This window comes from Dicentrarchus labrax, unplaced genomic scaffold (genome assembly GCF_905237075.1).
Source record: "Dicentrarchus labrax unplaced genomic scaffold, dlabrax2021, whole genome shotgun sequence".
Lineage (NCBI taxonomy): Eukaryota > Metazoa > Chordata > Actinopteri > Moronidae > Dicentrarchus > Dicentrarchus labrax.
In genome coordinates this window covers 4,795,764-4,809,850 of record NW_026136724.1, presented here as the reverse complement: position 1 = coordinate 4,809,850, position 14,087 = coordinate 4,795,764, and the positions used below count along the sequence as shown (strand labels likewise).

Below are 14,087 nucleotides of genomic sequence, written 5' to 3'. Positions count from 1 at the left end.
TGACTCTAGATTGGGAGTGTTCGCATTGTTTGCAAAGTTTCGTGACCACCATAGTATCTCCTTCCCGCTCCCACTAAATCCTACATACTGGACCTTCAAATATACATTTGATAGCTACATGCATGTGTGCTTGTGTATCAGTCCTGAAAGAGGATTTTTCTAATATTACTTGGAACCCAACATGATAATGTTATTAGCTAGTTAAATAAAACACCCTTGGCCTTGTAAGTAACGCAGGGTTAGGTTACTTCTGTAGGTAACTAAGACAAACACACATGTTCATTTAATCCATTCCTTACACATTTGATCTTGGTATGTTTGTTTTGGAATTGCGATGAAACCGACACAACCCTCTAGGCACTTAATTTATATTATATTCAGTAACAGTCTCACTAGGGCCCCATGCACAACACTTCAGCATGCAGAGAAATGCAAAGCTTGACAGGCCTGCCGTGACTACTTGCGGTTGCTGAACTGTAATTTACCAATTGCTGCTTGGGGGAAGGTTTAGCAAACAGTCTATTCCAAGCCCTTTATATAATGTTGTTACTGTGAATTTAAATTGTATATATTAATGAAGAAGTCAATTGGCCCAAGTTATACATTATGAGATGGCCAGCGGCTCTGGTTGCACGACCATGATGATTCTTGTTTCTGATTGGACAATGTCGAAACTTTGCTGGCAAAGTTTACGAACTGTAAAGCTTTATTGATACATTATTATTATTATATTACATTGTTTCCAATGAGGGACATCATTAACAAAATTTGTCTTCAAATTTTGCTGTCAGATTTTGCCCCGATGATCAGTCATCACCTTCAGTCTTACAGCAGTGCATCAGTGGAAAGGTCAGACTCAGAGAGGGCTTGACCTTCCAAACACTTTGACCCAAACTAAAGGTCATTACCAGAAACCCTTGTTGCTCTTCCATGTGATTTCAAAGGCCGAAAAGGTCATGAACTAAAATGTATAAAGTTGCGCAGCTCACAAAGAGGAAATGAGGTCACACTGTAGCTGATTCAGAAGGTGTTCCCCGCAGCAAAATCATAAAAGACAGTATTTCTGTACAATACTGTCAGTTACACTCAGTTGACCACACTAAAATAATATTTAGACTCCCTGTGAGGCCTGAAGCATGTTTTCTTAGATTAATTCCTCCATTTTATCTCAGGCATCTTGAGGCTTTAATGTTGTGTTAATCTAAACTGTAATGTGGAAGCGGTAAGCCTCGGCTAATTGCCTTCTAACAGAAGTTAACTGCCTCTCCAGGAGGACATCTAAACGTCCTGCTCTCAACATTATTGCTCTATAGCCTTGTAGCACTACTGTACTCACTCTATAGCAGGCTGGTCAATGCTCTCATACCATTAGAGTGCCACTTTGTGAATCAGAGAAATTGAATTTCAGCTCCTATTCTGTGAGAATTCTAGTGAGATCATACATCATTCATGTTTATTGTTATTCTCAACTGCACTGTAGGAGAAAATCTAAATATTTTGCTGATGGTTTTCAAGCCAGGTTTTAGATTAACAGGTTAAACCACTGTACACGTGGTCCAGATCCTCTAGCGAGCACACTGTGGTGGTCTCGCTCACAGCGGGGCACCTCGCCAGTCTTATTTTTTCCAACGTAGGCGGCCGAGCAGCTGTGCCTTCGTCTCCGCTGCTTCAGTCGGTGGTTGCATTTGCCCGCACACTGTCGCTAATACATAAAACATCAGGTCCTTTCTAGTCCCTGCTACCTGTTGGCATAGGCCCAGACCACCCTTTGTTCTGCCTGCTCGGCTGGTTCTGAAACAGCCTCCGTTTAATTTACACCCTTCTCCTCAGTGAAACAAATGGTGCCGTATGCAGTATGGTAATGAGGCCACGTTTCCATTAGCTGTTCCTCATCAGTGTTTACGCCAGCTGATTGGCATGCTCCGTTAATGATCTGGCTGCTTTGGCTTGCTTGTTTATTTTGCACCAAGTGACCGAATGCAAATTTGCCAGCGTGCATCGCATACTGCATTTTTAGAAGTTTGATCTGTGGCAAAGTGTGAATCTGTACCGATAATTGAAGCATTAATAATTAAAGTCTTTTTAATCATCCTCATCATCATCAGTATGTGCAGGGTACAACCTGAATCTGTACACACTTAAACAGCAGGTTATATTTGATACATAATGTGCATGTTGGTAGTCTTAATCTGTATGACTGTTATATTTGAACTGTGTGCTTCAATGTGAACGAGCAGTTTATACTTATTACCATTCTTATTACCGTTCAATTTCTTGTGAGAGAAAATACTAATGATGATGCCTTGAGATGAATGCCTGCTAATGTGTGATTCTATTTTTCAACACTACCACTTTAAGAACAACAGTATCTCTTATTTGACTAATAGTTTTCCACACTTAACTCTGGCAGACTGGAATTTTAATCACACAGGCATTTCTCAACAGTGGAGGAGGGTATAAAGCAATCTGATTGGTTGAGTGAGTGGGTGGAGCCAGAGAACCATTTTCAGTCATATGGCATTATAGAAACAGAGGTGATTTCATAATTTCATTCATTCATAAGCATCACGTGCATCATGTTGGAACATCAGCATGTCAACTTACTGGCTTCTGGAAGTCCAGCTAAACTAAATGGCAAACATGTATTATTAACAGATATTTTAATGCAGCTAGTGTCGTAATTGCAAACCACTGAGTGGGAACAACTGTATGTCAGCCTCCTAGTTGTAATTCAGAGATATGGATATCATATCAACATCCACTTGGTGAAAAAAAGTGTCAGCAAACCAGAAGCAAAATGGCAGCCATGCCATAAAATCCAACATTACTATTTCTACAGTAAAATCTGCTAAAATGAGCCAGACTGTGTTTGTTTGTATCTGTTTCACTATGAGTGGTGCCCCTTATTAATGGGTGGAACCAGATACAAGTAAATGGTGCACACCTCCTTTTTGATTATCTCAATTGACTGAATTAGAATGAATTTTGGATTTGACATTTTTGCTGAATGATGTATGAGTCATAGCTTGACTCACACTTACAACTAGAAGGCTGATGCAGCCGACTTTTCCTACTCGGCCGCTCATAATTACAGTCTGAATGAATGTTGTTTTCAAATTAAGTAGCTTGCTTTGAGAGCGAGGAATAAAATAGCTAACTGTAACCTTTTTCCCAAAAAGACATAAGCTGTCACATAACCTTCATATTTATAACTTATTATTAGGTATCAGGAGGATGGTGCTCTGTATCTCTAGGGGTTCCAGCTGCAGTTTCCAGTGTAGCTGGAATGCATCTAACACCATAAAGACTATGGTTCTTTGGCTCTGCCCACTGAGGATGAATCAGCCACTGAGGTTAACTCTCCTTCTGGAGCAGCCGCTGCTCAAAACAATTGCCCATAAGGCTCCAATCTGCCTTACTGTCATTGTCAGGAAATGTGCTGTGCATGCACTCACCATACAGTATGTTACCGTTGCTCTGTCTCACTCCTGTCTCCTATTTTGTCTCGGTTCACTCGGCTGGCTCGGACTCGGATCGTTGCCTGCCTGCGTGCCTGCGTGCCTGCCTGCCTGCCTGCCTGCCTGTGTGTGTTCATGTCCTGTTCCTGCACAACCACCACCACCTCCACCACCACCTCTCTGTCGCCCCCTCATCTGAAGGCTATGAGAAATCCCGGAGCTTAAACAACATAGCGGGCATGGCTGGTAACGCCCTGAGATTGTCTCCTGTGACCTCGCCCTATGGATCGCCCTGCCCGCTGCGGCGCTCTCGCTCCCCTATCCCCTCCATCCTGTGAGACGTCCAGCCCTGAGCCACTTTGGCCCAGAACACCCCACATTCTTACCCCCAAACAAACCTCCCTTTGGTATTATATCTGAACTCTGTTCTAGATATTGTGACTAGTGGATAAGTACTTAACTTTGTAGCTAAGACTAATGTTAGTGGCTTGGGCAACCTGAGCAACTTCCCCTTTTTCCTTGAAGGTACATGTGCTTGGCTTACATCCTTAAGTAACTAGTCAGTTCTCCTGTGTCACCTGGAGCTCCCTTTAGTTCGATATTGTCGTACTTTGAGACTTGCAATAAAAGAACTCTGACTGGTGGCTTCAGAAGTAGCAGCCATAACATTTAATAACGGACAACTTGATAATCAGGGATATTAGATGTTGCTATATTTAGATACCTTGAAAAAGATGTGCTTCCAAAAAAAGAAAGAAAGAGAGATGTCACTTAATTTTAACCTCATACAACTGTGACTTTGTCTTTTGTTTGCTACTTTATGTTTTGGGAGGCGGGAGGGATGGGCAACAGGACGGAGGATTTTGTCTTTCAGGACTGTGTTTCGACTCACACAAGCACACGTACAGTCTGTCAGTCTTCACCTGCTGCCGGGTCCGCTCATGTTTTTGCATGGATCATCCTGTAACCATCGTCTGCAAGCAATGTGGCGAGGGGAGAAGGGACGAGGCAGACAGAGAGGAGTGCTTAAGGAAATATATTGGAAATATATATATATATTTCTTTATATATATATTGAGTATTTTTAATTTAATGTTATTATGTTGGGGTTTAGGGGGCTACACTCGACTTGTATTGTGTCTTATTTTGCCATTGTCACCAACAATCCACCCAGGAGACTGAAAACACAGAATGCCAGTCGGGTGTTCGATTCTCTCTGCATGTATGCTGCTATTTTTTCCCGATTAACTTTCTCCCCACTTCCTTTATGTTTTTTTTTCTTTCTTTGATGGAGTGCCACCAAAGTGCTGTTGTGTCTCTGGTTGTTTACTCACAGATAACTGCAAAGAGGTTGTCTTTACTGGTTTCACACAAGCAGAGAGCAGCGTTCTATCTTAATGGCATGGGGGGAAGGCACCGCCATGGTGGAAAGGTAACCATCTGAGCGAGCATGAGGGTCACATTGCAGTGCGTCCCCCTCTCACCCTTTTTGGTCATGAGTTAAAATTTGTGTTATTGTGTGTGTGTGTGTGTGTGTGTACTAAAAGGGGGGTTATTCAATGATGCTATTCCATAATACCTGTATGTGTTTGCAGAGACAACATGCACTCTTGATGGCGCCATTAAAGATGCTGCCTGTAGCATTTTAATCAGTGGATGATCACCACATTAATACGGAGTATAACAAAACAAAATGTAAACAAATTATATCATCACTGCGGAGAAAAACTGCATTTTGCATCATTTGCCACCAGATTTGGTTGGAAATTTGCATGATTTACACATTTGTTTGTTGTTTGCAACTTTTTCTACTTTTGCTCTTTTACTGCACAGTTCACACTTCATCACAGCCATCACCAAGGGCTACTAACTGCTCTCAAATCCCCGAACCAGACGGACGAGCCTGAAGTCCTCATATCAAATCATTCAAACCAAAGCAGCCTTTGCTTTGTCATTTCAGTCATTCACGTTTATTTCCTGACAGACATAAATTGCCTCTGTGCACCAACAGGTGTGGGACAGCAGACATAACCATGCAGCGATGTGCCTCACCCATCCCTACAGTATGTCTATACCAGTAGCAAAGGGTTGCTTAGCAACTGGCTCACAGCTAGATGAATCTTACACATAGCTCGGCAAAAAGTCAAACAACTAAAAAAGAAGAGCTCTCGCAAACATTTCTCTTTGTCTGTACTCCAAATTATTGAATCATCCCAATTTACAGCACTGCAATATACAATAGAGCTTTTCTAAATCTGCATATATGCTGAAGGAGCACCATAGATTTGTATGTTCTCATTTTCTGTGCTTATATTGAAAATAGCCAGACTGTGCATGGCAAGTTCTTCTGAAATAATGCTCAACAGAGACAGATTATGCATTTCTGATATTTAGAGATGTGTTTATATTTTATTTAGACAGTTCTTTTCCTATTTGAATGACGGTGGGATAAGTCATCAGTATGAGGACCTACTGCAGTGGGAGGACCCCATTTGGAGCCATAAGGCCACTCCTGCAGGACAATATGGACGAGGAGGCACGCAAAAAAAAACCCAATGACTGACAGCCAGCCAGCCAGCCAGTGGCTCAGTGAGCAGGAAACTCAATGATCAAGAGGAAATCCTGGGAGGACTTTGACGAGCATTTACATTTTCCTGGTTTCTCTTTTTGCTTTTCTGTGGAGAGAAAAAAAAGAGAGAGCAAAGCAAACTGGACACGTCCATAAAAGAGACTATCTACTGTATAGATATTGCTCCTGTAAATAAGACAACAACACAGCACATCTGGGCCACGCGGCTCTGTCCACACATCTGTCTTTTGATGGCGAGTCAGGTAACAAGGTGGTTGGTTGCTAAGTTGCGCCGTGACACTCAATCACTTTTCTTGCTGTGGTATCCCTCCTCGCAATAAGTGTATTAAGATGTATCAGTTGAGGCACTTTGTGTTCTAAAAATGGAGTGTATTCATATATGAAATTCTACATACAGTATATACAGTATAGAGAGACAAACGTGCTAAGTTGAATAAATGTGACATTATGGTCATCTCTGCTTTTGTTTCCCTTGGTAATTTTCAGTAGGTTAATTGCTCTGCTGTGTGTTAATGTGTGTGTGTGTGTATCCTAAAACTCCAGGGTAAGATCTGTAGTTTGAAAGGCCAGGTCAGCGGATACCAATGAGTGGACTTGCTGTCACTCATCCAGTTAGTTTTAGCACAAACGTGAACGAGACAGAGTTCCCCTGTGATGCAGTCGCCTTTGTAGAAGTCCCCCCCCCCCCCCCTCCGCCCTGCCCTGCTGTGCATCCAACATGCAAGTACCCTGCATTAGTGCTGCAGATGTTTGTCTCTTCACAAACCAAATTATTCTTACCAGACTATTCCTCATAACTCCTGGTGGCTAAAAAAAACTGCATAACTTGATTCTTCCAAACTTTTCCCCTTGTGGGGGTGGAGCAACAGTGTAGCAGAAGTTTACCAAGTTATTAAGTGGGACTTCTAGAATGGCTACATCTGCACAGTAGCAATCCCATGTACCCAAACAATCAGATCGGATTTGCAATAAGCACCCGAAAACAAAAAGCGCCGATCCACACTGTGATTTCAGCAGCCCGTTAAAACCAGAAGGCGGAAGGAAAGCAGAGTGAAAGTGCAGCTCTAAAAGCTGATAGAAAGGACTGGCAGATGACGCAACGTACGTGTTGCGACCTGCACAGTTGTTGGCTAGCTGTCAAGTGTCACCCTGTACCCACAATCCTCCTCGTGTAGTACACACGCTGCTTTACTCTTTGAATTGACAAAGGGGTACCGTTCTTTGTGTATTTTTAGGATGACGTTGTAACTTGAAAAAAAAGGTGTTTATTTTTTTGAATCCAGACCATGTATTTTTGTGTCTTACTGTTGAGTACATTGCTCTTACCTGTAAAAGTCATGGTAGTCTGATGCTGTGCTTCTCCATCGTGTCCTCAAACTGTCAGGCTTTTGATCCGAGTTCATGTTTTGTATGTTTTACTGTGAGGAAAAATCTAGTTTGAAGTCTGTATTTGTGGAGCCTTTTGTTGGCATTCTAAAGTGCATGCTGAAAAGAACCATTATGTCAAATTGTAAAAAAAAAAAAAAAAAAAAGATGACATACTGTATATCACGTTCAAAACAATGTGTATAGAGTAAAGGTAAATGCTATGTGAGAGATTCACATAAACTATTTATCTTTTAACTGATTGTTTCTTTCTTTGCTTCGTCTGACCTCTTTTTTTCCCAACAGGGATTTGGGGTTTACTGAAAAACACCAAAATCTCTTTCACAAATACAAACACTTATCTAAAAGGACCAGTGTGTAGGATTTAGTGGAATTATGGTGAAGTTGCACATTGCAACCAACTGAATACTACTCATCTTCCAGAAACTATGATGCCCACGAAAAAAAGGGCCTATCTAGAGCCAGTGTTTGTCCCTTCTGGGCTACTGTAGATACATTGCAGACTCCATAGAAAGGCACCTGGAAAAAAACAACTCATTCTAAGGTAATGTTCAGGTGATTATACACTAATGAAAACATACCTATATTTAATAGTATATTCCATTTCTGCCAATAGATCTTCCTAAATGTTTCACACTGGACCTTTAACACAAGGCTAGCTTACAAGCTTTTACAAGCTTGACTAAAGTTCCATACTCATTTGATGACAACTGAGCAAACTCCATTGGCTGGTGAAGGCAATGAGATGCGGCCCAATAGCAAACTATTATTTCCAAGTTCAAGACTGAACTTTAATGCAGAGTTTATATCTCAGGCATTGTGGAACACTGGGAGCAACAAATGGCAGTAAAAACTGAACTCTCAGAAATCCTAAAATGCCATTTCTAACCTATGCTCATGGTTATGAGTTAAGTTTTTTAAATAATTTCCCAAGATATTATGCAGAAAAAACTTTATTTGGTAGTAATTTTAGGGAAAAAAAGAGACTAGTTAATCTCTTTATTCCCTTAAAAGAACACTCCATTCTTAAATCCAAGTCAATATCCAACATTGCGTTGGCTTCAACACTGCTATACATGCTTGCAGGGTAGTTCATATTGCACATTGGAAACTGAATTCATTACAAATAATGAATTTTATGTTTGCCTGCTTTGCATGTCCAGCTGACCTGATTTGCTATCCTAGCAATTAATAGACATAAGTGTCCATCTCCTGTCCAGTTGGACTGTCTCTATTGTCCAAATGATAGGAACGTGAATGCTTGTTGAACCGGGAGTCTGTTATATTTTCTGCCAAATCCACCTTTATCTGGATCTTCCTGTAATGAGACATGAACAGGTTTGTCTGGGCTTCTTTGTTCAGTCCTGCACCTCCCCACCAGCCAGCTGCAGGATTTCTGACCATGACCCGCTCCTGCTACGATTCTGATCACACCCTGTGTCCTTTTGAAAATCCTGTCTGCTCATCCTGCAGGGGAAAAAAGACACATGGAGCCATTACAGAATTTTTTATTTAAAGAAATGCAAATTCGAGTACTGGAACTGGGTGGTGGTGTTACCCATAGCAACAGATACAAACCAGATGCTGGAACATCAGAGCGGCAGAGAGGGTCCTATTGTTGAGAGATCGGATTTGGATTAGGGATGAAAAATTCAAATGTTACCGATATGTAAACACAATGTATACGACTATACACAATGACTACTGACAGTGCAAGTGAAATACGTAGGATTTGTAAGTGACCTCTGCCATACCTAACAGCAGAATGTGGTGGGGAGGTGATTGTTGTTGCTGCACTTTATCATTTACTCTAATAACACAGGTGTGCTTTAACCTGAGCATCATGCCTAGTGCAGCTGTAAATATCATCTCCCAGTGAGAGTAAAAGGCAAACAGAGCAGCCGGCGCCCAAGAACAGAAGATTTGTCTGGCGGCCGGCGTTGATTTCTCCCATAGGTTCAGGCTGAGATAATGGAGAGCCGGCGCCCTCCTCTCCCACTTCCTGTGTACCCTGTTCATTCTTCAACTCACGTCCAGCAATCAGCACCACTCGGCGCACTGTATCTCTGACACATCCCAACTATCTTTACTCCCGTCGCCATGGAAACAGCCACAGACGTGCCAAAGAGATGTAAACAGCCAAAGCTTGGAGTGTGTTTTTCAGGACAGGACCCCCCCTCCCCTTTCCTTTCCTTCACCCTCCCTCTCTTTCACCCACCCACCCTCCTCCTCCCTGCCTGGGGAAGGGGTGGGGTGTACGGTACCAGCTGCTGAAAATCCAAAATACCAAATTCGTGACATGAATATTGCATCAGAGGCTGTTTTAAACCTCTTGGTTCTCCCTCAGTGAAACACAAAGGAACACACATTCCACCCAGACTGTCTGTGTATATATATCTATATATCTATATATATATATACACACACACATATATATACTTACAGAGTATTTTTGTATATTTAGTATTTTTTATGTGTAGCATTAGTTTTAAAAGCAGACAAGACAGCTTCACTGATGAAAACTCATGGGGTCATTAAAATCAAAAGCTTCCACCCCCCAGGGAGCAGTAAAGTTTGGCCCGATGGTGGTGCTAGACGAAAGGTCAGAAGGTCATCGATACTGCAAGAGCTCTGTCCCCATTCTATAACACACACACACAAACTGCAGGTTTTGAGTATGTTGTGTACGTGTGCTGTTTTTACACTATTGTCCTAGAGTGTTGTCTTGCTGTTTAATGTTGGCACAGTCAAATGTATTGTAACATTTCCTGTCGGTGTAGAATGCTAAAATTGATTATGAGTAACTTCAAGAACCATATAGTGTAAAGATAAGTATATAGCAGTGGTTCTTTCTTTATGTCAGACAGCGGACTCATATTCGTTTTATATGTTTAGGTTATTCCATGACTGTAGATTGACAGATTAACAGTGAAGAGTGTGTAACCTATAAACAGAATAGTCATTCTGATACATTCTTGTAGTCAATTAAACAATAGTGAAATTAACATATTCTCAATTTTTCTAGAGACCCAGTTGAGAACCACTGGTACATATTATGTATTGCATGCAATTATGTGGTATGAAATTGGGACACAGTGTAATAATTATCTACCTGGGGCCATGAATAACCACAGGAAATATTATGTTACCTGGGTTAGTACTGTAGTAGATCTTGATTAATGGTTGATGACTAACCCACCAACCGACTTTATTATTCTTAATGTATAATTTGTTGTTTACCATACACACATACTTTTTGCAACTAGAGAAAAAATACTACCTGCAGTACTGAACTGAAATACCATTGCAAACAAAAACACAAAACTCCCCAAACCCCTGACATTTTAAAAAAAAAATATATTAATATGAGATTAATGATACACAGTGATGCCCTCTCCAGATGTTTTGATAAAAGCACAGCTGACACTGATGATCATCAGCCTTTGTGTAAATCTACATGCTATATGAGTGTAAGCAAGAAGCTGGGCTCTGAAGCTGTGGCATTTCAATCCTGATAAGTGCCATGTAATGAGATTGGCGTAGTTGACGAGGGCAGAGTGAGTCAGGCGGTAGAGTGGGGGCTCCGTTTACAGGCTTTGTTCCAGGTGCGTACTCCAAAAGCCACAAGAACGCTCTAAATTACTCACATGCTGACATGGAGCCCCTTATTGACAACCACAAGGGCAGCGTGTAGTAGCGTGCGCTAAGTGCTGGGACACACAAGGGCTGTAAATACCAGCATCAGCTCTGGGAGACAACAAAAAGATAATAATTAAAAAACAAAACAGCAGAGATGAGATGAGGATTGTTCTCTAACAAGAGTCCACACATCCTGGCCCTTCAGCCATCCTGTCCTCCACTTCACTGCTGTAAGTATGTGGGATACTGATGTGTACTCCTCCATAGTTTTCAGGTTTCATCCTTTATTTAGCTGCAGGAAGAGGGATGGAGGGAGTGCTATGCAAATGTTCTCTCTACAATAAAGATGTTCGTAATATTTGTTTACTGGTTTCTGAAGGTTTATAAGATTTCACTGATCTCTGAGCTCCAAATATAAAAAAATAATATTATTTTAGGCATCAGTGTTTTTCACAGCAGCACTGGTAATGACACAGGAATTTTACCATCCAGGTCCACTGTGGAAGAGAAGGAGTTTTGGATCTGTATATACTGTATGCAATATTGATCTCTAAAAGAGTTTTCTTTTAGCAGCCCACCAAGGGGGGGTCAGTGGTCAGCCACAGAGCAGCACTGATGGAGCTGGCAATTACTCAAGGACACATACTGTAAGCAAGCTAGTTGCAACTACCATTAAGTGTGATAGGTTTAAAGCTACAGTAGGTACATTTTTGTCATTATCGCTTTCAAATCTTTCAGTATATCCTGACAGTAGTACGTGAGACAGATAATGTGTGAAAAAATCCGGTTCCTCTGGCTCGTTTTAGTGCTCCTAATGGCATTGGCAACAATCCACCGGGCCTGTTCAAAAACAACCAATTAGAACAGAGAGAGGTTTTGTGTTTAATTGCGTTACTTAACATTGGTGAAACAGCGCCCCCCTCAGCTAAAAGGGCTGTATCAGTCAGTGTACTGGCCAGGTGATGTTAATATTCTTTGATATGCTAGCTAGCTTGTTCCTTAGTGGTGCTAATGACATTAGCTACCTTGCTTCCAGTTAGCAAGCGGCCAAGGAGCAAAGCAGCAAGTTCACCGGGAATAACAGTGGACATGGATATCGCCTTCATGAAGGAAAAGACAGACTGCAGCGTCAAATAACATGAGTCAAATACATTCTCTGTCTGTCTGTCTGTCTGTCTGCCTCTGTGGTCGCTGGAGTGTGTGTATGACACTTAAATGTCCCGTCATGGCTGCGTGTATTTACTGTAACTCCTTGCTGCGCAGTGAATGTTAATGTTATTATGGAGGACATTGTTTCCTCATTACTGCTGTTTACACAATTAGAAGCCTTTTAGTTCATTGGATCAGTTTTGAATATCCCTCATTTTGCATTTATTCAGTGTATGATTTGTGAATGTTAGTAGCTTGTGTATGGTACAGTTTCTCAGTGTTGCCTGTTTGATCTGTGCTGTAATAAGCTTTATTACTCTAGGCTTTCTACTCACATTAATAATCTGAGAATGTTTTTTGTATGCCAGCAGATAGATAATGGGTGTGTAAGTCATGCAATGCTAGTTTTTGATGTGAACATAAAGAAATCAGTGATTTAATGTATTTTAGTATTCAGTGTGTGAGGCTCATGTGCATTGTCTTTTTGGTGTGAATGGAAATGTGTTGCCTTAATGTCACCCTGTGGCTAATATGTGCTTTGTTGTCATACCACAGTGCAATAGTACCATAAGTCCGACTCTTTTAGCTTTGTTGGTAAAATAACACAGCGTCTGACCATATGTTAGATTTCTTTAGATGACCTGTCTGACTTTGCTTTCCCACATTTTTTTTCCGGCAGCATGCCACTGCATAAATGAGCGCTCAACTTCGGGGTCAATTTAATTGTCTCCTCTAAGAGAACAGCTGGCCCCAGTGTGGGCCCTGAAGTTTAGATGAGCCAGAACCTCCACTGACCATATTGTCTGGTGGGAAAAAAATGGTGTATTTGGAGAGAGGAGGTGGCACTTTTTTGACTGTCCTGTCTCCTACATGAACACAGAAGCCATTGTCATTACGAGCAATAGCAACCGTTTGTGCTATTTTAAACAACTGGTGCAAGACCTCTTTTCACGCTGTTGTACAATACCTGAAAACATCTTCTATAAAAAATAAATGTGCTGCTGTGCTGGAGCAGAGCCTGCCAGCAGCTGACCAGGGTGTCACTGTGACTATAAACACAGATGAGATATAAATGGACAAAGACAGAATGAGACCATTATGATCAGGGAAATGTCTGTTCAATGAAGATGGGTGTGTCGGCAGTCAGATGATTACCTAATTCAAACATGAACCTCCTGAGCTCCTCTCACTGTCACTGTATTTGCTGTACCGCTGCCAAAATCACTGTTTAATGGCTCTGCTAAACAGCAAGTCAGGTCACTGGCTGACCAAATTGTAAAAGATTTACAGTTTATAGAGTAGAAAGACCGGACAATTTCCACCATCCTCAGGCACCCAGATTTTCCCGACGCACTGAAGGAGCGAAACGCCTCGCATGCTGAGCCACAAAGTCCTGATGATGAGCAGAGGGAGAGGGGAGTATTAAATATTTCACGTCAGACATTCTCATTGATCAGCTGAAGCCTCTTATCCAGCTCAGCTGCCTCCGTGTCATTACACAGAGAGAGATCATAGGCTGCGTGCACCCAGCAGCGTGTTAATGAGCCAGTCTAGCTAAGGTAAGCCTGTGCACACCGTTGCATCAGGAGTTGCGAGTGGCACTCGTATCAGCAAACTAAATTTAGCACGGTGGATTTGTGATCTCGCAGGGGTTGACGAGCGTTCCTCTCGCAGCGAAGCTCCTGCACAGCAACCAGCGAACCTGTGACCTCTCTGAAGCTGTTGTACTCTCTGATATTTTATTGTTCAGACTGGCTGCATGGCCTCATTTTGAATGTGCAAATTTGAGTCAAAAAGGCATTTTTGCACACTTAATATTTTGACAATTTAAGCCTGCAAATTCGTAGAGAGCTTTTCAGGTCACA

General features: G+C 41.7%; 1 protein-coding gene across 6 annotated transcripts in view; it reads left to right on the top strand.

Annotated features, from left to right (window-relative positions):
* The window catches only part of kcnc2 (potassium voltage-gated channel, Shaw-related subfamily, member 2), an 82,424-nt gene extending 74,753 nt beyond the window's left edge, over window positions 1-7,671 (top strand). For 2 of the 6 annotated variants that reach the window (XM_051393164.1, XM_051393163.1), the window contains one exon: window positions 5,876-7,671. In XM_051393164.1, the coding sequence (XP_051249124.1) occupies window positions 5,876-5,895 (20 nt within the window). In that variant the 3' untranslated portion in view covers window positions 5,896-7,671. Of the gene's footprint in view, window positions 1-3,659 lie in introns of all 6 variants that reach the window. The other 4 variants (XM_051393162.1, XM_051393165.1, XM_051393160.1 and 1 more) reach the window with 4 other exon arrangements.
* The last annotated feature ends 6,416 nt before the right edge of the window (window positions 7,672-14,087 follow it).